We start from the raw sequence: 25,266 nt of genomic DNA on the forward strand, positions 1-25,266 counted from the left end.
GTCAGTGGATGGAGGACCTCTCTCTCTGTCTCCACCTCTCTCTGTAACTCTTTCAAATAAATAAAAATAAATATTAAAAAAAACTCTCCTCTGAAGTTATAAAATCCCTTTGCCTATCATTTCTTCCAGTTATCAGTCATTCAGCTGTTCATCAATTTTCCCTGCAGAGGCGCACTCAGGATACTGCTCCCAAGCTGTCCGCTGATCTCTTCCCTCATCCCTTCTCTCGGTGTGCCTCCAGACCCTGAAAAACCCCCATTTTCCCCTTCAGCACAATATTCTTCTTTTATTTCTTTGTGGCAGGCATAGTACCATTGTTCACACACATTTTCTTCACCATTATGGGTCAAAACTGACTACCAGGGCACAAACTAAATGACTGAAAAATGGGTTCCCGAGGAGTAAAGAATGCTCGGCAGAATGAACTCAGCCCAAGCAGCAGCTGCACCAGCTTCACCACTGCACCGGGCCCTGCCACCGTCGTCTCACCCGGCTCTTCTCGCTCGGCCCCCGACTGCTCTCCAGTACAGGGCCCTGGCCCCTGCCGGTTATTCTCATGCTCGGCCAGAGCAAGCCGTCAGAAAGGGCAGGTCGTTTCCCTCCTTGCCTCAAAATCCTCCAGTGGCTTTGCTTTCACTACTGGTAAAACCTGAATTTGGCTGCACCTTTTTTTTTTTAACTTTTATTTAATGAATATAGATTTCCAAAGTACAGCTTATGGACTACATTGGCTCTCCCCCCCCACCCCCGATGACTTCCCTCCCACCCACAACCCTCCCCTTTCCCGCTCTCTCTCCCCTTCCATTCATATCAAGATTCATTTTCAATTTTCTGTATATACAGAAGATCAGTTTAGTATACATTAAGTAAAGATTTCAACAGTTTGCACCCACATAGAAAAACAAAGTGAAAAATACTGTTTGAGTACTCGTTATTGGCTGCACTTTCTTGAGGTCTTTGCCCACATGTCACCTTAAGGATGGAGACTTCTCCAACCACCCCACATAAAACCACAACTTCCCCACTCCCGTGCCACACCCCCTCTCCCCCCTCTGTAGCACCATCACCATATCCCAATTACATATTTGCTTATCTAACATATGGCAGACTGCATTTTCCAGGTTTGTCTCAACAAGATTTCCCATTCCACATGCTTTTCTTTGAGTGCAACATTTCCACTGCTCTCTTCGAACACCCTCCACCCTCCTTGAATAGGGAAGGGCCTGGAAGTGTGCTGGAAGTGATGCTACGTGACCTCTGAGGCTAGATCATTAAAAGACAAAACTCTGCCTGGCCTTCTAGGGACACTCCTGGAACTCAGCCACTGTGAAATGAGGAGGCCCAGGCTGCGAGAAGCCACTTGTTAATGTTCCACCCAAGGGGCCGGCGCTATGGCATAGCAGGTAAAGCTGTTGCCTGCAGTGCCGGCATCCCATGTGGGAGCTGGTTTGAGCCCTGGCTGCTCCACTTCTGATCCAGCTCTCTGCTTTGGCCTGGGAAAGCAGTGGAAGATGGCCCAAGTCCTTGGGCCCCTGCACCCATGTGGGGGATCCAGAAGAAGCTCCTGGCTCCTGACTTCAGATCAGCACAGCTCTGGCTGTTGCAGCCAAATGGGGAGTGAACCAACAGATGGAAGACCTCTCTCTCTCTCTCTGCCTCTCCTTCTCTCTCTGTGTAACTCTTTCAAATAAATAAATAAATGTTCAGAAAAAAAAAAAGTTCCGGCCAACTGCTCCAGTTGCAGTCCAAGCCACAAGTCAACACTGACTTCATGACACATAGGAAGCTTCTGATAGGACTTCAGCCCTAGCCACTGCCTCAGAGACTCCCTGTGGGAACCACTAAGGTAAGCCTAATCACTTCCCAGAACCATGAGAAATACTGACAAATGATCATTTTGAGCCACTAAGTTTTGGAGCCATTTGTCATGGAACAATTTGTTTACTTATCTATTTTATATCTCTTTCCCACTAGTGTGTAAATCTCATGAGTGCAGAGATTTTGTTCTTCATTGTTGTTCTATTCCCAGCATCTAAAGTGCCTGGTACATGACAAGTATTCAAGAAATATCTTTTGAATGAATGAGTGCACAAATGTTGCTTTTTCGGTGTGGCAGGCTAACGGCCATTGGTGAGCAGTGCAGGCCCCGTCTGCTGGGCTGGCTCTCATAGGCTCTGAGCACGTGCTGGCACACAGAGCAGGGGACACTCAGAGGCAGACGCTGGCTGTAACACATAGAATGTACACAGAACATATATGATGGACTACAGTAATTACAGGACAGCATAACATAGGATTCAAGTTTTATACAGAATCAGTTTTTTGGTGATTGATTCCAGATTTGGTCTACAAAGGCTTCAGAAGTATTGGCAGGATTAGGGAATTCTTTCAATTCAAATGAAGTTCTTCCTAAGAGTGACTAGTTGGAATCACTCACGTGTTTTTGGTATGAAATGGGGTAAAAATGGGTGATGGCAGTGTGTGCGTGTGTGTGTGTGTGCACAAGAGTGTGCATATCTGTGCATGCAAGCACTATCCGGAACGCCTACTTCCACGGCCTATTTATCTGTTGGTTTGAATGGAACGTGTGTATAAAAAGAAGGAATAAATATGGCTCCAGATCTCCTCATTCCTGCACCAAGTCCCTGGATCCAGCAAGTGGTTTCAAGCAAATATTAAAGGGCAAACATTCTCAACTGTCCAAGGAAAGTACTAAAATTTTATCATCACAGGAAGCAATAAAGGACAAAATTTTTTAGATACCTGGAGAAAAGGTTAGTTTTTGTTTGGGAAAAGTAACAGGTAGAAGGTCTTGAGTGGATTAATCAATTTCTTTGGGCCAATCCATGGAGCATAAGGCAACGGATGCACAGTCTGGTTTCTTAGAATTGGGGCTCTCCGTGAGTCTGTTCACAATGGTCCCCACGCGGTTCCCATTACAAGAATCACCTTGATAAGCAGCCGTGTTCAACTTCTTTCCAGAATCTAGATGGCTGGAAGGTAAAAATGGTTTTTAAATGTTCTTCAGTTAAGGCCACTGCCAAAAGGCTACGTGGTCTAGCGTGCCTTGAGAGTGCGTGCGTGCCATCTTGCTCCCTTTATCCCAATGACAGTTGTTGGTACCATTGGGCCTCACCATCAGGCCCGTGGCATGAAGCTCCCCTCTTGACTGGGTGTAAACCTTGAGTCAAAAGTGGGGGAAGACTCCCCAAATTTCCCTGGGAAGTCTAGACAAGTAGCCTGGGAATATTTTCTTTGGAAATCCCATTTTTCTCACCAAAATTTAGATATTGCTTCTGAAGCTAATTAGTCTTTTTCATAAAAAAATTTTTTTTTATTTATTTATTTGCAGCCCCAGCCAAACTTGACTAGAAAAGAAGCCCGGGCACGGGTTAGGATGAGCCCGTGACGCGCCGCGCGCGGCGACCAATTGCAAGGCCGCGAAGGGGGGAGGGCGGAAGTGACGAGCCGTATCCCTCCGCGGGGCGAGAGGGTCGGTGGGGGGAGTCGGCGTCTCTCTCCCCCGCGCCAGCTCCCGTACACGGAGCCGCATTCCTCGGCCCCCCCACCCCCCTCCCTCGGGGCCCCCCCGCCCCCCTCGGGAAAAAAAAATCCACCCCAAACCACTCGAACCCGAGGGAGGCTTCCTTTCACCCTCGGGGAGAGGAGCCTTCTGCGGTTCCCTCTTCCTCGTCTCCCCCAAGCCCCCGTCCCCTCCCCTGCTCCCACCCCCTTCTCCCGGCGCCGGGTGCAAGGTCCCTTTAAGGCGACGGCGCCTTCCTCGGGTCAGACTACCGGCGGCGACGACCACGGGAGGTGAGTGAGCGAGCGAGCCTTCGCTCTTCCCCACCCCCTTCTCCCGGGGGTTCCGTTATCTTTTCGCTCGGCGAGGCGTTCGGCGCCAGACAATGAGAGGGGGGATGGGGCGGGCGGGCGCGCGCGCACGGGGTGGGGGCGGGGACCGGGGGCGCGCGCCCGCGCCCTCCGCGAGTGGCGGCGGTCGCGCGCGGCAGTGGCGGCCGTGGGGCGCGGCGCGCGAGCGCGTGTGTGCGGTGGGAGCGCCCTGGCCGCGGGAGCTGCGCGGCGGGCCGGCGGCGGCGGAGGGGGCCCCTGCCTGCCTGCCTGCCGCCCCCGCCCCCCGGCGCCGGCCGCGGCGCGCGCGCGCACTCGCGCCCCACGGCCCCGCACACACCCGACGTCCACACGCACGCCCGGCGCGGGGCGTCTCGGAGGAGTGGGCGGCGCGGGCGCCGGCGCTGGCGGCCCGCTGGGGAGGGGCGGGGGCGAGGGGGCGAGGCCGCGGCGGGGCAGCGTCTGCCGGGGGTGCCCGCGCCGCCCCGCCCCCGCCCGGGGAAGGAGCGGGGCGCCCGTTTGGAGCGGGAGGAGGAGAAGGATTGCTTGGGCGATCCCTTGTGTTATGTAACCCCCGCTCGCTCTGGTGCGCGGCGGCTGCTCCGCGAAGTCTGCTCGCCTGGCCCCAGGCTGCAGTGGGGGGACCGCGCCGTGATTTATAAAATGGGATGGGGCGGAGAAGCTCTCTTTTCTGGGGATGATGATGATGATGTCCTGCCGCGGTGGGCGCCATGTTTATCCCGGGGACTACTTTCTCTAGCCCTCTGCACCTACTACTGGAAAGGAGTCCTGTCATCGATCCACCTGCTTTTCCTCCTTTCTGCGTCTTGTCCTGATTTCCTCCCGCGGCAGATGTGGGATTCCCCGCACACTGTTAGTGAGATAACACTGGGCATTCCTCGGCTCACTTGTCAGAGCTGAAGAATCTTGTAAGTCGTTGGGCCCAGTCTCGTTTTACTCGAGATGGAAATTAAGATGCAGTTGTACCAGTTGCTGTCTCTGAACCGTGCGGGCGGTAGCCGGGTCACCACGCTCTCTGAGACACTTCCCTCCACAGCGCGGAACTCCACAGTTGGAAAGGGATTTTCCCGACTAGATGGGGGGACCCGGGAGGGCTGGGCGTGGGGGGGCTGCTGCTTGACGAACAACAGCGAGACGGGTTGCTCTGGGACTGGGAGCCTGGATTCTGAATTCCAAGCTGCTTCACCTCGGGGTGCGTGAAAGGTGCCTCGGAGACCAGGAAAGTGCGGTGTTGGGGGCCTCCTCCCTGGAATTCCTGTGGGTAGGGTAGGCAGAGTTTGCTGTTTCTAGGTCTTAAAGGCAGTCCCCGTTGAGGGTTACTGGTCTGATGTCAAGATGCTGAAGACAGTCGTGAAAACGGGTGAATGCTAGTCTGCGCTCTTCCTGAAGTGTGTTGATGGTGTAGCTCCCAACTAAAAGAGTAGAAGGAACTCCTGGCGATGAGCAGGATTTTGTGAGTTTTTCACTCATCTGGAACTAGTGGTGCGGTCTAGGAAAGAGGTTCTCAAAGTGCGATCCTCTGGGGATACCCCCTCCGAGCTTCGCTGGGGAGTCTTGAGGTCATAACTTTTCAAAATCTAAGATTTTTTTCTGATGTTCGCACTGATAGCCCAAAAGCAATGCTAGGTAAAACTATTGTTGGTGTCTTACCATCGAGTAAGGCGATGGTACCAGGCTGCTGTACAGATGGTCCTTGATGAACCAGTAACTGATTAACTCTGAGCTGTTTTTGAGACTTGGAAGATGGTCTGTTGATGTTACTAAGTTTTTCTTTTCCTTTTTTTTTTTTTTTTTTTTTCTTTTTAATTTATTTGAAAGGTAGGATTGTCAGGCGGGAAGATAGAGGTATCTTCCATCCACTGTTTCTACTTCTCAAATGGCCACAACATCAGCTGGGAATGGGCCAGGAGCCAGAAACTTTGTTCAGGGTTTTCCACATGGGTAACAGGAACTCAAGTACCTGGGCCATTAGCTGCTGCTTCCCAGGTGCGTTGACAGGAAGCTGGGTCAGAAGTGGAGTATCAGGCACTCTGATACGGGATGGAGGTGTCCCAAGCAGTGGCTTAACCATTCGCCACAGCACTCACCTCACTGTTGAGATGTTTTCAAGTATTACTACAAATCTCAGCTTCTGAGTACACCTGTTAAATTTTTTTTGAGAATCTCTGATGACATTATCAGCTTGCTTTCTTTCTTTCTTTGTTTTAAGATTTATGTATTTATTTGAAAGTCAGAGTTACACAGAGGAGAGAGAGAGAGGTCTTCCATTTGATGGTTCACTCCCCAGATGGCCGCAACTGCCGGAGCTGTGCCGATCCGGAGCCAGGAGCTTCTTCTGGGTCTCTCACTTGGGTGCAGGGGCCCAAGGTCTTGGGCCATCTTCTGCTGCTTTCCCAGGCCATAGCAGAGAGCTGGATTGGAAGAGGAGCAGCCAGGACTAGAACTGGCGCCCATATGGGATGCTGGCGCTTCAGGCCAGGGCGTTAACCTGCTGCACCACAGCGTAGGCCCTGAAATGATCAGTTTTCATAAAGCATTTATGCTGCCTACCGAAGTATGATTGTTGTCAAAAGGAAAAGCATTTGTGATGTTGTTTTGTGAGCTGTTTATTTCCTGGAATGGCATTTTTACTTGAAATAACGACTGACAAACTACTGTTTTTCACATTGAGTATTTGAAGATACTTCTTGAAAGTGAATGAAGTAAGCTTATCATTTATATGAAAGCAATTGACCATATTTGTTACCAGTGATAAATTTGAATGGAAGATAGAATTTTTCAAAAGTTGACTGCATCCCAGTACCTGAAAGACTTTGCTTACATTATTAGTGATTAACAATTGTGATTTTTAAAAAATATTACATAATGAAATGTGTCATTTGGAAGATGGCTTAACTCAGTAAATGCACATTTTTTGTACATATTTTCCAAATGACCAGTGTATGATGCTGCAGAATTACAAGAGTAATTCAAAATATGAAATATGGCAATGAATAAATATGTATGTATATTTTATTTTTTGAAACAGACAACTTCCATCCACTGGTTCACTCCCTAACTACCTGCAACAGCCCGGGATGGGTCCCATGTTGGTGGCAGGGACCTAACTATTTGAACCGTCACCTAGTACTTTCCATGGTGCATATTAGCAGGAAGATGGAATTGGAAGTGGAGCCAGGGACTCAAACCTAGGCACTCTTGATATGGAATGCAGGTGTCCTAAGCAAGAGGCGGCTTAACTGCAGCACGAAACACCTATCCCTATAGCCGTGGATTTTAATGTAGCAATGTATGAAAATTTCACCAATAGGGTTTCAGATTCTAAGATGCAGATATCCTTTGAGAAACTATCATTTGTTCAGTTCTAGTGTTTATAAATAGTGTTATTGTTTAGTCATCTGAAAAGGTTATTAAAATACTCCCTGGGGCCAGTGTTGTGGCATAGCTGGTTAGACTGCTGCCTGTGACAATGGCATCCCATATGGGCACCAGTTAATCTGTTGGCTGCTCTGCTTTGAGGGCAGTGGAAGATGGCCCAAGTGCTTGAGTCCCACACCCGCATGGGAGACCTGGAGGAAGTTCCTGGCTTTAGCCTGGCCCAGCCCTGGCTGTTGTGGCCATTCGGGGAGTGGACCAGCTGGGGAAGATCTCTCTGTCTCTCCCTTTTCTTCTGTAACTCTGGCTTTCAAATAAATGAATAAATCTGAAAGAATATAATTCATCTCCCCTTTTCCACTAGATATCCTGTACAAGTCCAGAGTTTTGTTCTGTACTTAACCAAAACATCTTGCGGCAGACCAGATGCAGAAGCAGCCGTGAGAATCCATCTGTCATTTATTTATTTATTTGAGAGGCAGAGAGAAAAATGGAGCTGCCATAAAAAGTTATTTTATTCCCCAGATGCCCACAACAGCCAAGACTTGGGCCAAAACTGAGAGCTGGGAACTCAGTCCAGGTTTTCCATGTGGGTTACAGAAACCCAGTTAATGTGAGCCATCACCACTGCCTCCCTGGGTCCACACCAGCAGGAAGTGGGAATCAGGATCTGGAGCTCAGTATTGAACCCAGGAACTCTGGAATGGGACTTGGGCATCCTAACTAGCATCCTAACTATACCCACCCCCAATGATTTTTTTTTTTTTTTTCCACAGGCAGAGGGGACAGAGAGAAAGGTCTTCCTTTGCCGTTGGTTCACCCTCCAATGGCTGCCGCTGCCGGCGCACTGCGCTGATCCGAAGGCAGGAGCCAGGTGCTTCTCCTGGTCTCCCATGGGGTGCAGGGCCCAAGCACTTGGGCCATCCTCCACTGCACTCCCGAGCCACAGCAGAGAGCTGGCCTGGAAGAGGGGCAACCAGGACAGAATCCGGCACCCCAACGGGGACTAGAACCCAGTGTGCCGGCGCCACAGGCGGAGGATTAGCCTTTTGAGCCACGGCGCTGGCCCCCAATGATCTTCTATTAAGCTATACAAAAAAAGATTTATAGACATGTAAAATGATTTTTTCCACACTAGTTTGGGGAGAGATTGCTTTTTTTTTTTTTTTTAGTAAAAATGTTAAACTGATAGTTTTTTTGTTTTTAAATGTGCTGATGTTTAAAATTTTTTTAATTTCTAAGTTGGTAAATATGGAGAGATATAACCCACATAAATAAAACTCTTTGGAGTCATTAATAACTTTAGGGAACCAAAAAAATTGAGAATTAAGGGACCAGAATGTTGGGAGAATCACTTTCTTTGACCCACTGTTCTGCTCTTCAGGTCATATAAATCTGCTTCCATTTATCTGGTGAATTTGCAGGTTACTTGGAGTTGATGAGGCACTGACAAAGGGAAGAGTCCTAGAGCAAAACCAGCTTGTTTTGAATTCTGGTTGAGATATTTACTGACTATAGCCTCAGGAAGTTACTTGGTCTCTCTAAATGTCTTGTTTTGAGCTCATCTGGAAGGAGGAATACTTAGGAAATACAATTAATACGAGAATTCATTGAAATACTAAGTGTATTTCCAGAAGTTACTTTTTTTTTTTTTTTTTTTTTTTTTTGACAGGCAGTTAGAGAGAGAGACAGAGAGAAAGGTCTTCCTTTTCTGTTGGTTCACCCCCCAAATGGCTGCTACAGCCGGCGCATTGCGCCAATCTGAAGCCAGGAGCCAGGTGCTTCCTCTTGGTCTCCCATGTGGGTGCAGGACCCAAGTGCTTGCGCCATCCTCCACTGCCCTCCCGGGCCACAGCAGAGAGCTGGACTGGAAGAGAAGCAACCAGAACAGAACCGGCATCCCAGCCGGGACTAGAACCTGGAGTACCGGCACCGCAGGTGGAGGATTAGCCTAGTGAGCCACGGCGCCGGCCTCCAGATGTTACTTTGGTCTTTATTCTCCATATTTTGACCTTTTAATTTTTGTTGAAGGTAGGAATTCCTGATTTAAATTACATACCCTATGTCTGCAGTGCCAGCATCCCATATAGGCACCAGTTCAAGTCCCGGCTGCTCCACTTCCCATCCATCTCCCTGCTAATGACCTGGGTAAAGCAGCAGCAGATGGCCCAAGTCCTTGGGCCCTGCACTCGCATGGGGGACCTGGAGGAAGCTCCTGGCTCCTGGCTTCAGCCTGGCCCACCCCCAGCTTTTTTTGACCATTTGGGGAATGAACCAGCAGATAGAAGATCTGTCTCTGTCTCTCTCTCTCTCTCTCTCTGCCTTTCAAATAAATAAATATATCTTCTAAAAAATTAGAAAGATTACATATCCTACAGGTTGTTGATGACTTTGTCATATTATCACTGTAATAAGAGTGATAGTCGGTGCTCGCTGCGGCAGCACATATACTAAAATTGGAACGATACAGAGAAGATTAGCATGGCCCCTGCGCAAGGATGACACGCAAATTCGTGAAGCGTTCCATATAAAAAAAAAAAAAAGAGTGATAGTTGTTGGTAATCTGACTTGTGATATTAAGCCAAATCCATAAAAGCATATTTGTACATGTAACTAAAAGGAGGCATGCAGAAGGGATAGAGATTAATTTATTGCTAGGAGTTATCAGAGTTAATGGAATCGAGGGAGTTAGAAATGGAATTTAGATAGCAGACAACTGTCAGTGAAGACAGACTTTACATGTTAGGTAGTTTGCTTGGGAAAAGGATCTTGAACATTGAACCCTTTCAAAGGGTAGGCCTTTGGTACAGTGATTAGAACGCTGTACAGGACACTCAACATCCAATATCAGAGTGCCTGGTTCTTGTCTCAGCTCTTAATGGAAGCCCTGGGAAACAGATAGATGATGGCTCAAATACTTGGCCCAGTTGTTGGAGGCATTTGGGAAGTGAACCCTCAGTCTCAATCTTTCAAATAAAACTAAGTATAAAATTTATAAAACACAGGGATGTACTGCTTACGTTAGTTATTATTTTAGTAAAGAACACACAAATAATATTTAGGTGCTTCTTGATATAGAATTTGCTGCCAGACAAGTAGAAAGTAATCTGAGTTTGGGATTAAGGTGCTATAACAGTTAGATGCTGTGGGGGACAAAATGAGCCAAGTTAAAGAATGGATACATAGGCCTGCGCCGTGGCTCACTAGGCTAATCCTCCACCTGCGGCGCCGGCACCCCAGTTTCTAGTCCCAGTTGGGGCGCCAGATTGCCGTGGCTCACTAGGCTAATCCTCCACCTGCGGCGCCGGCACCCCAGTTTCTAGTCCCAGTTGGGGCGCCAGATTCTGTCCCAGTTGCTCCTCTTCCAGTCCAACTCTCTGCTGTGGCCCAGGAGTGCAGTGGAGAATGGTCCAGGTCCTTGGGCCCTGCACCCACATAGGAGACCAGAAGGAAGCACCTGGCTCCTGGCTTCAGGCCGGCCGCAACACGCCGGCTATAGTGGCCACTTGCGGGGGTGAACCAACAGAAAAAGGAAGACCTTTGTCTCTCTCTCTCTCTCTCTCTCTCGCTGTCAAAATATATATATCAATTAAAAAAAAAAAGAATGGATACATAAAAATCTATTAGTTTTTCTGGAATTAATCCTCTTTAAAGTAAAAAATTTAGGTAATTTGAAAACATAAATGCCAGTGGTTTTGAGGATTATCATTTATTTTTCAAACTTGGAATAAGAGTGGCATTGTTAAAATTTTTGTTTACAAAAAAAAAATGTTTTTCCTGTCCTAGATGTTCTTTTTATCTTGCTTTATGGACAGGAATGTACTAGTGAATTGCAAAAATTAGATTCTGGAATTTACAGCTATGAAAAAAATCTAGCAAATTAAAGGCATTCAAAGCTTCAAAACTAAATATTTCTGAAGAGATGTATTAGAATACAGATCTTTTCCTAATCTTGGATTGAAAACAAGTAAACATTTCTTGCTCATTTCATACCTTAAACATAGGCTGATGAATTTGCAGTATTATTTTTGCTCTAAGAGCCCATTTGTATCTTGTCTTTTAATTATATAGACTTTTACTGATTAGCTGATAATGTAGGATCTGAGTATTAAGGAGGCCACTGTATTTGCCAGCAAAAAAAAGGTATTTTGTACACCCATGTTATAGGTGGAAAGGTAAGTGCCAAAGACAAGAGACTGGGTATTGCTGACAATCCTGTGTGAGTTCAAGTGTTACGTAAAACCTGTTGAGTATGTTAAAGGCATGTTATTAGTACAATTAGTATTATAAAGTACAAAAACTGGGTTACCAAGTTGTCAAATAATGGATTAATGAAAAAATATAATGTTCATCTCTCAAAATACCTCCTCAGGAGCCTGTATAATCCACCTAAGGGTCCTTGCTGACTTCTTATGTAATCATTGTGTTTCATCTTTAAAAAATGTGTGTATGCAAGCTATATGAAAATTCTCCTGAAGGGGTCGGTGCTGTGGCATAGCAGGTAAAGCCCCAGCCTGGCATCCCGTATGGGTGCCAGTTCTAGTCCTTGCTGCTCCACTTCCAATCTAGCTCCCTGCTGATGACCTGGGGAAGTGGCAAAGGAGTGGCCCACGTGGGAGAACTGGACAAAGCTCCTGGCTACCAGTCAGCCCAGCTCTGGCCATTGCAGCCATTTGGGGAGTGAACCAGTGGATGGAAGATCTCACTCTGTGTGTATGTGTGTGTGTGTGTCTCTAACTTTGCCTTTCAAATAAATCTTGTTTTAAAAAATTCTCCTAAAAATAAGAACAGATTAACAATAAATTTAGCCAACAAAGCTACCAATAATTCAGTAAGTGCCAAAAAGATAATGGTAGAATAGTGATACAAAATATCACAGCTAAGATATCAGTAGATAGCTTTCCCCTCTACATTTTTACTTTTTTTTTTTTTTTGACAGGCAGAATGGACAGTGAGAGAGACAGAGAAAGGTCTTCCTTTGCTGTTGGTTCACCCTCCAATGGCCGCCGCAGCTGGCGCACCACGCTGATCCGATGGCAGGAGCCAAGTACTTATCCTGGTCTCCCGTGGGGTGCAGGGCCCAAGTACTTGGGCCATCCTCCACTGCACTCCCGGGCCACAGCAGAGGGCTGGCCTGGAAGAGGGGCAACCAGGGCAGAATTCGGCGCCCCGACCAGGACTAGAACCCGGTGTGCCAGGGCCGCAAGGCGGAGGATTAGCCTAGTGAGCCGCGGCGCCGGCCCATTTTTACTTTTTAATTTTTTAAAGATTTATTTATTTGAAAGAGTTACAGACAGAGGGAGAGATCTATCCACTGGTTCATTCCCTAGATGTCCACAATGGCCCTGGGCTAGGCCAGGCCAAAGCCAGGAGCCAGGAGCTTCATTCAGGTCTCCCGTGTGGGTGGCAGAGGTCCAAGCACTTGAACCTTGTTCCACTGCTTTCCCAGACCATTAGCAGGGAGCTGGATCAGAAGTGGAACAGTTGGGATTAGAACTGGCGCCCAAATGGGATGCCTGCAGGTGGCGTTTTTTACCTACATCACAACACTGGCCCCTATTAAAAAATTTTTTTCTTTTAAGATTTATTTATTTGAAAGAGTTAGAAGGACAGACAAGGGCTCTTCTGTTCGCTGGTTCACTCCCCAGATTGCCACAAAAAAGCCAGGAGCTAGGGGCTTCTTCCAGGTCTCCCTCTTGGGGGGCCAGATCCCAGATACTTGGGTCATCTTCCACTGCTTTCCCCAGGCTACTGATGGGAAGTGGAGCACGGGGGACATGAACTGGTGCCCATATAAGATGCCAGCATCACAGGCAGTGGCTTTACTCATTAGGCCACATGGCAGACGCCTCTAAATTTTCATTAAGAAAAGTTCATGTATGTAATAAAGGTGAAAGAATAATACAAAGAGCGCACACTATGAACCCACCACTAAGAATCAGTGATTTTGGTGTATACCAAATATTTTAAAAAGTTGACATATTGGTATCTATAAGAAAATGCTGAAATATTGGTATATTTGCCCTCATTACATTTCTACTAAACATTTAATATATTTGCCTAAAAATAAATATAGCCTCCTACATAATTATAATACTATTGTCCTAAGAAAATTAAAAACAATTCCAAAACATTGTCTATTATCTAGTCTATATTCAGATATTCCAGTTATCCCTAAAATGTCTTTTTTACTTTGTTTTATTTTATTTATTTATTTTTTTGACAGGCAGAGTGGACAGTGAGAGAGAGAGACAGAGAGAAAGGTCTTCCTTTTGCCGTTGGTTCACTCTCCAATGGCTGCCGCGGCCGATCCGAAGCCAGGAGCCCAAGAGCCAGGTGCTTTTCCTGGTCTCCCATGGGGGTGCAGGGTCCAAGCACTTGGGCCATCCTCCACTGCACTCCCGAGCCACAGCAGAGAGCTGGCCTGGAAGAGGGGCAACCGGGACAGAAGCCGGCACCCCGACCGGGACTAGAACCCAGTGTGCCGGCGCCACAGGCGGAGGATTAGCCTATTGAGCTGCAGCACCGGCCAAAATGTCTTTTTTATGAACCAGGATCCAGTAAAAGTTCACATACTGCATTTGGTTATGTCTAGAGTGTCCTTTAATGTAGTATGATATTTGTGTGTGTGTGTGTGTGAGAGAGAGAGAGAGATGGGGGAGGAGAGTGAGAGAGTGACTTTTTTTTTTTTTTTTTTTACAGATAATAAGATTTATTTATTTATTTGAAAGGCAGAGTTACAGAGAAGCAGAGAGAGAGAAAGGTCTTCTATCTGCTGGTTCATTCCCCAAATGGTCACAATGGCCAGAGCTGGGCTGATCTGAAGCCAGGACCCAGGAGTTTTTTCTGGGTTTCCTGTGCAGGTGCAGGGGCCCAAGAACTTGGGCCATCTTCTGCCTTCCGAGGCCATAGGAGGAAGCTGGACTGGAAGTGGAACAGCCAGGACTTGAACCGGCACCAATATGGGATGCCGACCCTGCAGGCAGCAACTTGACCCATTACTCTGCAGTGCCCACCACAAGAGAATGATACTTTTAAACAGACTGTGTTAGTTGTTTTATATAATGTTTCATATTCTGCATTTGTCTAATTATTTTCTTATAAAATGTTCGACTTTCAGGATTTGTCTGTTTCCTTGTGGTAGTACTTAATTTGTCTATTGCTGTGTTTTCTTTAAACTCAAAAATAAAAATACTGATGTGATTTGGGTTAAACCTTGTAAGTAATATTTTATAAGTAGTTTTTTGTTTGTTTGTTTTGGCACAAAAGAATAAGCTGGAGACCAAATAGCTAATGACTGATATTTAGATTATTAGCCAATAATTTGGATTATTTGCTAGCATTTTTCTATTTAAACTTCCCTGGCATTATCTCTGACTTTTGAAATTTAGAATTACTATTATAGGTTTAAGTTCAAGCTTAACAATAAAACTTTGAGAAGGAACATAGAAATAATGTTTGCATTGTGTCATTTGGGTTTACTCTCCTCTGTGAAAATGGTTTGGAAGTTGAGGCAGAAAGAATTGATATATTTAGCAAAAGCAGCTCACAGAGAATTGGACAGGGGGCTACAACTAGAAATTTTTAGGAATAAGGATTAGGGAACAGCATTGTGGCACAGAAGAGGGTTAAGCCACACCTGCAATGCTGGCATCCTATTATGAGCTCCAGTTTAAGTTCTGTCTGTTCCACTTCCCATCCAGCACCCTGCTAATGCACCTGGAAAAGTAGAAGATGGCCCAAGTGGTTGAGCCACTGCCACCCACGTGGGAAACCTGGATGGAGTTGCAGGTTCCTTCCTGTCTTTGGCCTGATCCAGCTCTGGCTATCGTAGCCATGTGGGGTGTGAACCAGCAGATAGATGATCTGTTTCTCTCCAAGGCTCTTTCAAATAAATAAATTTTTTTAAAAAGAAATAAAGATTAGAAAGACTTGGAAATTATTTTCACAAAAATCATTCAATAGTTACTACTTATAGTATCAGAACCATAATTTTAGGGGGTTAACATCATGACACTCCAGTTTTAGAAGAAACTGTGTACTTGGGCAAGAACAGGAGTGACACAAAAGTTGTCAGATGGGTTTGAAGGTAAAATCAAGTTTCACAGGTCGGTGATAGAGTAAAACAAACTGGGTGTATTTGGGTTTTATAAACCTTTTTTTTTTTTACTTTTTTAACCATTTGAGTAATTTATAGGAACCATGTTCTCTCCAGGAGAGGATATTTTTGGAAGAAATAACTATGCACAGATTGTAGGGTAATTTTTTTTAAAGTTCTCATTCAGAACATGTATTCAGCCTGATTAGTTTTTTTGTTTGTTTGTTTTGTTTTTTTGTGTTTTTTTGTTGTTGTTGTTGTTGTTTTGACAGAGTTAGAGAGAGAGAGAAAAAGGTCTTCCTTTTCCGTTGGTTCACCCCCCAAATGGCTGCTACGGCCGGCGCATTGTGGCCGGCACTGCGCCAATCTGAAGCCAGGAGCCAGGTGCTTCCTCCTGGTTTTCCATGGGGTGCAGGGTCCAAGGACCTGGGCCATCCTCCACTGCCGTCCCAGGCCACAGCAGAGAGCTGGACTGGAAGAGGAGCAACCAGGACAGAATCCGGTGCCCCAACCGGACTAGAACCCCAGGGTGCCGGGGACTAGAACCCCAGGGTGCCGGCGCCGCAGGTGGAGGATTAGCCTAGTGAGCTGCGGCGCCGGCCCTCAGCTTGATTCGTTTTTATTAATTTTGGCACTATGATGTTTTGAGCCGGATATCATCCAGGGTGTCTTGTGCATGAATGGAATGTTTAGTAGCACTCCTGGTCACTACCCACAGTATGAATTGTCAGTAGCACCTCCCTCCCACTCCATCCCAGTGGGGACTATCTAAAGTGCCTCGGGACATTGCCAAATGTCTTGAGTTGGGGGGCAAAACTGGTCCTGTTTCACGCTCCAGAGTTAGAAAACATCCACCAGGAAGTATGAAGGTTGTTTAACGACATCATTCATAAACTAGAGCTCTCTTTACATAAGCTGTGGGCAGTTGTTGAATCCCGTCTGCGGGTGGATTGCACAGTCTGATAGATGTTGGAGCTCTAGTGGAAATGCTATTGAAGGTAGAAATGAGCTCTTCATTTCAAAGTCAGGGTGTTTGTAGTCTTTCTGCTGAATCGAAATCTCTGTTTCCACCTCCTCATCACCCCCCAAGCATTGTTCTGGAAACAATTCTTATTAACTCTGTACTGTAGATAAGTTTTTGTTGAAAGTAATTAAGAATTTTGTTTGGTATCTTTGAGGTGGTCTATATCGTGGTATTCAAGAAAAGACAGTCTTAAAAATTACTTAGTAAAAGGCTCGATTAAATTAAATGTGTTCTTGGTTAACCTTTGATTGTTTCAGTGTATTGTCTTTGAAATTTCTTAACTATATATAATTTTTGCCAGTAAGGAAAGTCAGATTGGGAAAGGGAATCGGGATAGAATAAGAGTGGAAGTAATGAGACTTAATGCAAATTTTGAGACTGAAATCATTGAAATATTCAAGAAAATTTTCTTTTTACGTTTCCAAGGCAAGTATTATTTGCGGATATAGGATTTTCCTGCCTGTGGACATAGGGGCAAAATTGAAGACAGCTAGCTAATAGTCAGGGATTGGTATGGAGAATTTAAGAAGAGCAGAAAGGGCTCACATAGTAGACTGTTGTGTGGAGTATTGTTCCCCACCAACATTGTTCCTTAGAGAAATAACAGGAAGTATATGAGATGAGCCTAGAACATCTTGTCAATGAGATCAAGAATTTTATCGGACACTGCTAGGGTTGTGTCAGGACTCAGGAGCCAACTGAAGAAGTTCCCACTGTCCAAAATAGGACAGAGTATTCACTAAAGATAACTGCCTGGATCAAATCTAAACCTTTGATAATGATAATTTAAGAACAAGCTTATTCGTCACTTAGGAGAAATTCTGCTGAAGCAGGTCATTATTTTGAAAACTGGTAAATAAAGGGAAAGAATCAAGACTTTTCCCAAATGAACTGCAGCACAGGGGAACCAAATAGGTAGTAAGGATTTAACTTGAGAGAGACAAATGAGCTTCCATTCACTGGTTCACTCCTCTAATGCCTGCCTCTGCACGCTAACTACTGCTGCCTGGGGCTGGGCCAGGATGAGGCCAGGCAGTGGGACCTCAATTCCATCCCCCGCATTGGGAGGCTGGAGTCCCAGCTGCTTGAGCATCACTGCTACCTCCCAACTGTGCAGTAGCAGGAAGCTGGAATCCAGAGGTGGGAATCAAACCCAGGCACTGCAGAATAGGATGTGGGTATCTTAACTGCTAGGCAAATGTCTGCTCCCTGTTTTTTAAGAGAAGTGTTCAGCTAATGCACAATGAAGGAGTGATCTAGAATGACTGTATGTAGGCCTCCTGATAGAAGAAAACACTGCAGGCCGGCGCCGCGGCTCACTAGGCTAATCCTCCGCTTTGCAGCACCGGCACACCAGGTTCTAGTCCCGGTCGGGGCGCCGGATTCTTTCCCGGTTGCCCCTCTTCCAGGCCAGCCCTCTGCTGTGGCCAGGGGAGTGCAGTGGAGGATGGCCCAAGTGCTTGGGCCCTGCACCCCATGGGAGACCAGGATAAGTACCTGGCTCCTGCCATCCGATCAGCGCGGTGCGCCAGTCACAGTGTGCTGGCCGCGGCGGCCATTGGAGGGTGAACCAACAGCGAAGGAAGACCTTTCTCTCTGTCTCTCTCACTGTCCACAAAAAAAAGAAGAAGAAGAAGAAGTAAACACTGCCCCCAATAGTAGTCTGGGGAGAGAAAAAAGCTAAACTTGCATCTAATCAGGCCTCTAGATGCAGCTATCAATTGGCGGGGTCTCTAGAGGACGGAGGTGCCTAATCATAATGCCACCTGTATGTAGTCAGCAGTAATCCCAGGTGTAGGCAGCTACAGGAGGTGGCTTGGTTCCTTCACACACATTACAGGGAGGAAAATAGCCAAAAGTTATGGACGTTATTTGGATCCTAACTCAGACAGACTTTTAAAAGTATGATATTTGAGAGGATTTGAAATTTGAATGTTAACTAGATATTTGATTTTAAGGGAATATCAGTGTTTTAGGCACTGATTTTTTTTATTATACTCTTTAAGTATTTATATTCTAGAGCTGAATTCAAAATTATTTACAAATATGATGTTAGGGGTTTGTTTTAAAATAATAGGAAGATGGGTATTATTTGAAAGTCAGAGTTACACACACACACACAAAAATAATAGGGAGATGGGTGTAGAAATAAAACAAAATCAGTTTTGAGTTGATAATTTCTGACCTGACAGATACATTTGTCAATATTTTTATATTTAATTAAAATCTATATCTCAATACAAATGGCAGGAAAGGAACCACTACCATCTTGATTTAGAAACTCATAGTTGTAGTATGATGAAAATTTTCCCCTTCACTGAGTTACAGTATGAGCCTCAGATTTACAGTCCATCAGGGTTTTTCTCCTGATGCAGCACTGTGGCTGACCTTGAATTCCTGAAACTCATATTTTTATCTGATGCATTTTTTTCAGAAGAAATAAAAATGCTCCTAAATTGAGTAAGGATTGATTATCAAACAAATATTTTATATATATATGCTATGGGATTTATTTATTTTTTGGTATGGTGGAATCCATGGCTGTGAATATATCTATCCTTTGTAGCAGAATCATAGGAAAGAGGTGGGAAAATTTGTGTTTGTTTTTTTTTTCTTGTGAGAAGTTAATTTAAAGGTTTGTCATAGTAAGAGGTTAAATGTGAATGGAATAGTAGTTTGGGAAGAGCTGCACATTTTAATACTACATAATTAATAATCACTTATTTTATTTGATAAAAAATACTTGAAAGGTGATTATATGCCATGGGTCACATCAAAGACTATAGAGAATGATGTTTCTTGGAAGAAATAGTAAATGCTACATTTCATCACACTGATGAAGACTCTTTCTGATAACTGGACAATTACAAGAGGTATGCCACATTTGCATTTTTTGTTTAAAGTGTGTCAAGTATATAATTTAGGTTGATGTTTCTATTGTGGCATGACCATCTTTTTGACCCTGAACTGTAGATGAAAGGAATTGATCACAATCTGAGCTAACAGTCTTGGTCTTGAGAACTGTTTGAAAACCTTAGTTTCAACATCTTTGAGAAATGTTTTGTGTGTAAGTCTGTAAACTGTGCTTGGTCAGCAGACTTGACTATTTTCTGGGTTAACTCTTTATAAAAAATATGAAATATTTCCCAATAAAATGGAATTTTCTTTCTCTTTTGAGTTTTAATTTACATTGGTGTCTCTGCAGTACTTAACACCTGAGGAGAGGAATTAATTTTCTCAGTTGATTAAAAAGTAGTTAGGACATAAACATCTTTTCAGATTTCCCTTTCATCTCTTACCATTTCTTAGAGTTCCTTTTTTTGTGAGAAGAACATAATTTCACTTTGATGGCTAGATAAGGAAATGTTCAGGGTCTTTATTAAAATTCATTGTTTCACAAGATAAAACATAGGAAACTTAGTATTTTAGATAGTATAAATATTTGAATTAATACTAACCGTTTGGATATGCTAATAAAATATCCAGGGCCAGTGCTGTGGTGTAGAGGGTAAAGCTGTGGCCTGTGATGCGGGCCTCCCACATGGGTGCCCGTTCGAGTCCCAGCTGGTTCATTTCAGATCCCACTCCCTGCTAATGCACCTGGGAAAGCAGCGGGAGATGGCCTAAGTGCTTGGGCCTTTGCACCCACAGAGGACATCCAGGGGATGTCTCCTGTCTCCTGGCTTCAGACCGGCTCAACTCAAGCCATTGTGCCCATTTGGAGAGTGAACCAGCAGATGGAAGATCTCTGTCTCTCTCCCTCTAACTCTGCCTTTCAATTAAATAAATAAACAAATCTTTAAAAAAAATAATCCATACTGTGACATCATAAGCCACAGTTTACATTCTGATGGCTGTGTTTATTCCAAAGGAAGGTTGTCAGCATTATGTAAGGAGAGCTTGTAGCTGATCAGAGCTTGAAGGGAGTCCTGAACTGCCTGCGGAGGTACCATCACAATTGTTACTCCTCATTCTGTTGCATGTTTGATGTTTATACATTATCTATTGACTCTGAGCTCTAAAAAGTTATGGGATAAAATTAGGGAAAGTTGTTTAGAATGTAATATTTCCCATGATACTACATTGGAAATTACAGTCTTAAGCTCGAAGAATGCCTATAATATTGAATTGATTGCTTTTTAACTCAATTTCTGTTAACGTTGTCTTGCATATTTTAAAATGAGAGAATTTAAGGTGATAACTTAAATGCCCTCCCCTCTTTGTAGTTTTAGTTGGGAGAGACAAAATAATTAAAGTAGAAAATTGGAGACCAGTTACAATCAACTTAAGCACTTTACCAATTAAAACTGGTTTCCCTGGGCTGGGGTTGTATAGCACAGCAGGTTAAGCCACTGTCTGCAGTGCTAGCATCTCTTATCCAAGTGCTCGTTTAACTCCTGGCTTCTGTGCTTCTGATTCAGCTTCCTGCTGATGCACTTAGAAGACAGGGAATAATGATCCAAATGCCTAGGCTTCTGCCACCCATATAAGAGATGGAGTTCCTGGCTCCTGGCTTCAGCCAGACCCAGCCCTGGCCATTGCAGCCATTTGAATCAGCAGCTGGGAAGTCTGTCTCTGTTGCTCTGCCTTTAAAGTAAATAAATACATGAATCTTTTTTTTTTTTTTTAATATTTATTTACTTAATTGAAAGTTACACAGAGAGAGAAAGAGAGGCAGAGAGAGAGGTCTTCCATCCAATGGTTCACTCCCCAGATGGTGACAACGACTAGAGTTGGCACCGATCCGAAATCAGGAGCTTCTTCCAGGTCTCCCAGGTGAGTGTAGGGGCCCAAGGACTTGGGCCATCTGCTACTGCTTTCCCAGGCCACAGCAGAGAGCTCGATCAGAAGCGGAGCAGCCAGGTCTCGAACCCGTGTCCGTATGGGATGCTGGCGCCTTCGGCCAGGGCATTAACCCACTGTGCCAGAGCACTGGCCCCAATAAATGAATCTTAAAAAAAAAAAACTGCTCCTGGTTATTGATAACTTACTAGGACAATGCGGGACATTTTGTTTTCAAGGGGAATAACGCCATCTGTTGGGCACCTCCCAAACTGCTGCTGTCAGGTTGTGACAACCTAGCTACTTGATAAACAGAAAGGGTATGTTGGTTTTGGTTTTCTTGACTTATGGATAGGGTACAAAAAAAAAAAAAAAAAATCAAGGGCGCTGGAAGCCTTTGCATTAAAGATTTTATTTGAACATTGAATAGTAATGCTGTTCCCATTCCTTGACACAAACTGAACCACCATCAGCTAACGTTGGAGGGCAGAATAGCAACAGTTTTTATTTGCAATGCAAAGATGTATGCTTTACTTTACAAAGAGGTATTTTTTCAAATTAATGTAGGCTCCAAAATCATGGTGAAGTAGCTTCCAGCATTTTCTAGGCTCGAAGTACAATGTAGTAGGACTGGGACTACAGTGCGACAAGTAAAATTTTCAGGTCCAGAATTTAAAGGAGCACAGAGAGGCTCGGTAGTCACAAATAGAGTATTTTGTTGTGTCATTTTAAAAAGATCGGTTTTAATATAAAATAATTCAGAATGAACAAAATACTAATTTTAAATAAAGACTGGATCCAACCTACACTTGTATGATACCTCCTTGCCTCATTCTGTAGGTATTGTAACCTGCCATAGATATTGTACAATAAACTCTCAGGGGCTGGCACTGTGGCATAGTAGACGAATCCTCCTTCTGCAGCTCTGGCATTCCATATGGGCGGCCGTTTCAGTTTCAGCTGCTCCACTTGCAATCCATCTCTCTGCTATGGCCTGGGAGAGCAGTGGAAAATGGCCTAAATGGTTGGGCCCCCTGTACTCATGTGGAAGACCTGGAAGAAGCTTCTGGCTCCTGGCTTCAGACTAACCCAGCTCTGGCCATTGAGGCCATTTGGGGAGTAAACCAGCATGTGGAAGACCTTTCTCTCTGTCTCCCTCTCTCTGTAACTCTGCCTCCCTCTCAAATAATTAAATAAAATCTTTAAATACTTTTCTGTGAGATTCTAATATTTGAAAATGAAAGATGTAATTCCAAATCCTTGAAGATGGGAGGAGGTTAAGGAAAATGATAGAAGGAGCTTAAATGGAGTAGATTTCCAGTGGAGGCAAGACTCTGAATCTGTATTGTGTATAAAATTATTTATTCTAGGCCGGCGCCGTGGCTCACTAGGCTAATCCTCCGCCTGCAGCGTTGGCACCCCGGGTTCTAGTCCCAGTTGGGGCACCAGATTCTGTCCCAGTTGCTCCTCTTCCAGTCCAGCTCTCTGCTGTGGCCTGGGAAGGCAGTGGAGGATGGCCCAAGTGCTTGGGCCTCTGCACCCGCATGGGAGACCAGGAGGAAGCACTTGGCTCTTGGCTTTGGATCAGCGCAGCGCATCAGCCGTAGCAGCCATTTGGGGGGGTGAACCAACAGAAGGAAGACCTTTCTCTCTGTCTTTCTCTCTCTCTCACTGTCTAACTCTGCCCGTCCAAAAAAAAAAAAAAAATTATTTATTCTATTCTTAGATCAGTACTTACTTAAGTTTTTCTTATTGTAGCATGGCGGACACCGACTTATTTATGGAATGTGAGGAGGAAGAGTTGGAGCCGTGGCAGAAAATCAGTGACGTCATCGAGGACTCTGTAGTTGAAGATTACAATTCAGTGGATAAAACTCCTGCAGGTAACAAAAGCCCTTTGATCATAGATTGCTGTTTAAATAAACTCACAGGCGTTTTGGTTAAGTGTGAGGTGGAGAAGGACTTTAAGAATCCAGGGATGCCTTATTGTGGCACTGGTCTTCCCGTCTTTTCCTTGCACTAGCTTGTGAGTGTATCAGTTTTCTCATCCGTAAAATTAGAAAAGCTGTATTTATTTCATTAAAAACATTGAGAGGTTGGATTAACTAATGTTCATCAAGCATTGAGCAGTCCTCTTACCAGATGATGTGTGAATGCAAAGTGGTGATACGTGTCAGAGCTCTTTACAAAAACAGGTTCCTATAGTCTGCTTTTGTTTTTGTTTTACTTGAACTTGGTTTTATTTGTGAGCTGAGCAGAAATTCCTTTGTGTTTGTCTTCAAGAACAGTTCAGAAATTTAGGTGTGTTAGCTTCTCTTTCATAAAGTTGATATTATAGGATCATGTTCTAGGTTACCCTGAATTCAGAAAGTGGGTTGCAGTTCTTTTTCTCCCTTAAACTGTACCATAATCTTCCCTTCCTTGAGACCTGAAGATGGCATTGGTTTAGTCTGAAACAGGACAGAGTTTAGGGTCTTGTGGATGGCTTAATACGTGTAGTTACAAATAATAGTAGTGGTGACGATAAGCCTTTGAGTCCTAGCTTGTTTGTGCTGTGTAAGCAAAACAGTAAAATCCTGCTGCAGTGGCCCAGTGTTCTAACTTAATTAAGCAGGAAACGTAAGACAAGGAGATTGCATCTAAGTGGTAGACTAAGGGACAACTAGAAGGAGAAAACATATGAACAGTTGGGGTCTGTGAACGAGATAGGAATCTCTGGTTATAGGTTAAAGGGAAAACTAGAGCAGTATCCTTTAGTGTCATCTGTCCCTGTCTCCGAGTGACTATGCCTCCCCTTCCCCACAGTTTCTGTGAGCCAGCAGCCAGTCTCGGCTCCAGGGCCCATCGCTGCCCATGCTTCTGTTGCTGGGCACCTCTCTACATCCACCACCGTTAGTAGCAGCGGGGCACAGAACAGCGACAGTACAAAGAAGACTCTTGTCACACTAATTGCCAACAACAATGGTAAGTGGGATTACTGGGAAATTCCTCCTGGGCTAGAGGGGTGAGAGAATAAAAAAGGTCTCAGGGACAGCTATCCTTGTTCAGTGTGGTGCTGGTGTGGTTCCGCTAGTTGGAGAATGAACTTAATAATGGTTTTCTGGTATGGAGGTGATTCTGTAGGTGGTGCTGTTCCTTTTAAGTTGGTGCTGAATCGATGCTGGTGTTTCAAGGAAGAGGGCAGCAGGTTCTTGATACTGATCATCTCTGGGAGACAAAATATAAACTTAAAATTCATGCTGAAAAAAGAGATCTGGGGCTTTTGTTTGGTTGGTTGGTGGTGTTTTTGCTTTTGTTTTCTCAATTAGAAGGATCCCGTTAGTGTGGAAGGATTTTCCCAGGGCAGTTTTGTTCTGTGATTTCTCTGGGCACATTCATTTATTGAATTCCTGGATATTGGTTTATTGGTTCCTGGGTATGCAAGGTAGGATGAGGTTAGTGCTGACCTGGAGAGAGTGGCTAAAGAGTAGTGTTTGTAGTATATTTATTGGCTAGAGAGATGACAGAATATTGGTTTGTCTTTCATTTCTGGCAATTTTTACACTCTGAAGAAGAGTTATTGACAGGTTATTTCTCAATATTTGTAACTAAAATACGTACTTTCATAGAATCATTGCATTGCTACAAGGGTCTTGTTTTTTAATTATTTTATTAACTTGAAAAATAAAATAGTTCTATTACTGCAAGAATAGTATGTGTACTGTAGAAAAACCAGAAAGTAAAAGAAAAATCTTAACTGTAATCATACCACCTGGAGATAATATTTTATAACGTTCATTGTGTATGTGTACTTTTGTAAATGTTTATATAGTAAATGTAGTGATTTGCTATTTATAAAAAATGGGATCATATATGCTGTATTACTTTCTTTAGCTACTTTCCCCCTTCATATGAGGTAAATAAAACATTTTTGAGGACTCACTGTATTTCCCATTACTTAACATATTCACAGTAGGTTATAAAAGAATATATCGCTATTTTAAAGCATTACAATGAACATCCCTCTGAATCTTTTTTTTTTTAAGATTTATTTATTTATTTGAAAGGCAGACCCATAGAGAGGCAGAGGCAGAGAGAGAGAGAGGTCTTCCATCTTCTGGTTCACTCCTCAAAT

At 44.5% G+C, this 25,266-nt stretch overlaps 1 protein-coding gene and 1 non-coding gene across 22 annotated transcripts in view; both read left to right on the top strand.

The window, feature by feature from the left end:
- Positions 1 to 3,486: 3,486 nt before the first annotated feature.
- Positions 3,487 to 25,266, top strand: part of POGZ (pogo transposable element derived with ZNF domain) — a 60,941-nt gene continuing 39,161 nt past the window's right edge. For 5 of the 21 annotated variants that reach the window (XM_051856068.2, XM_051856069.2, XM_051856075.2 and 2 more), the window contains exons 1-3: positions 5,181 to 5,326; positions 22,911 to 23,035; positions 23,958 to 24,116. In XM_051856068.2, the coding sequence (XP_051712028.2) occupies positions 5,313 to 5,326; positions 22,911 to 23,035; positions 23,958 to 24,116 (298 nt within the window). In that variant the 5' untranslated portion in view covers positions 5,181 to 5,312. 21 annotated transcript variants of the gene reach the window in all.
- LOC127493785 (U6 spliceosomal RNA) lies at positions 9,675 to 9,781 on the top strand. Its single transcript, XR_007924329.2, has one exon. It is a non-coding gene; the product is annotated as a U6 spliceosomal RNA (small nuclear RNA).

Source organism: Oryctolagus cuniculus, chromosome 7, assembly GCF_964237555.1.
Source record: "Oryctolagus cuniculus chromosome 7, mOryCun1.1, whole genome shotgun sequence".
In the NCBI taxonomy this organism is placed as follows: Eukaryota; Metazoa; Chordata; class Mammalia; order Lagomorpha; family Leporidae; genus Oryctolagus; species Oryctolagus cuniculus.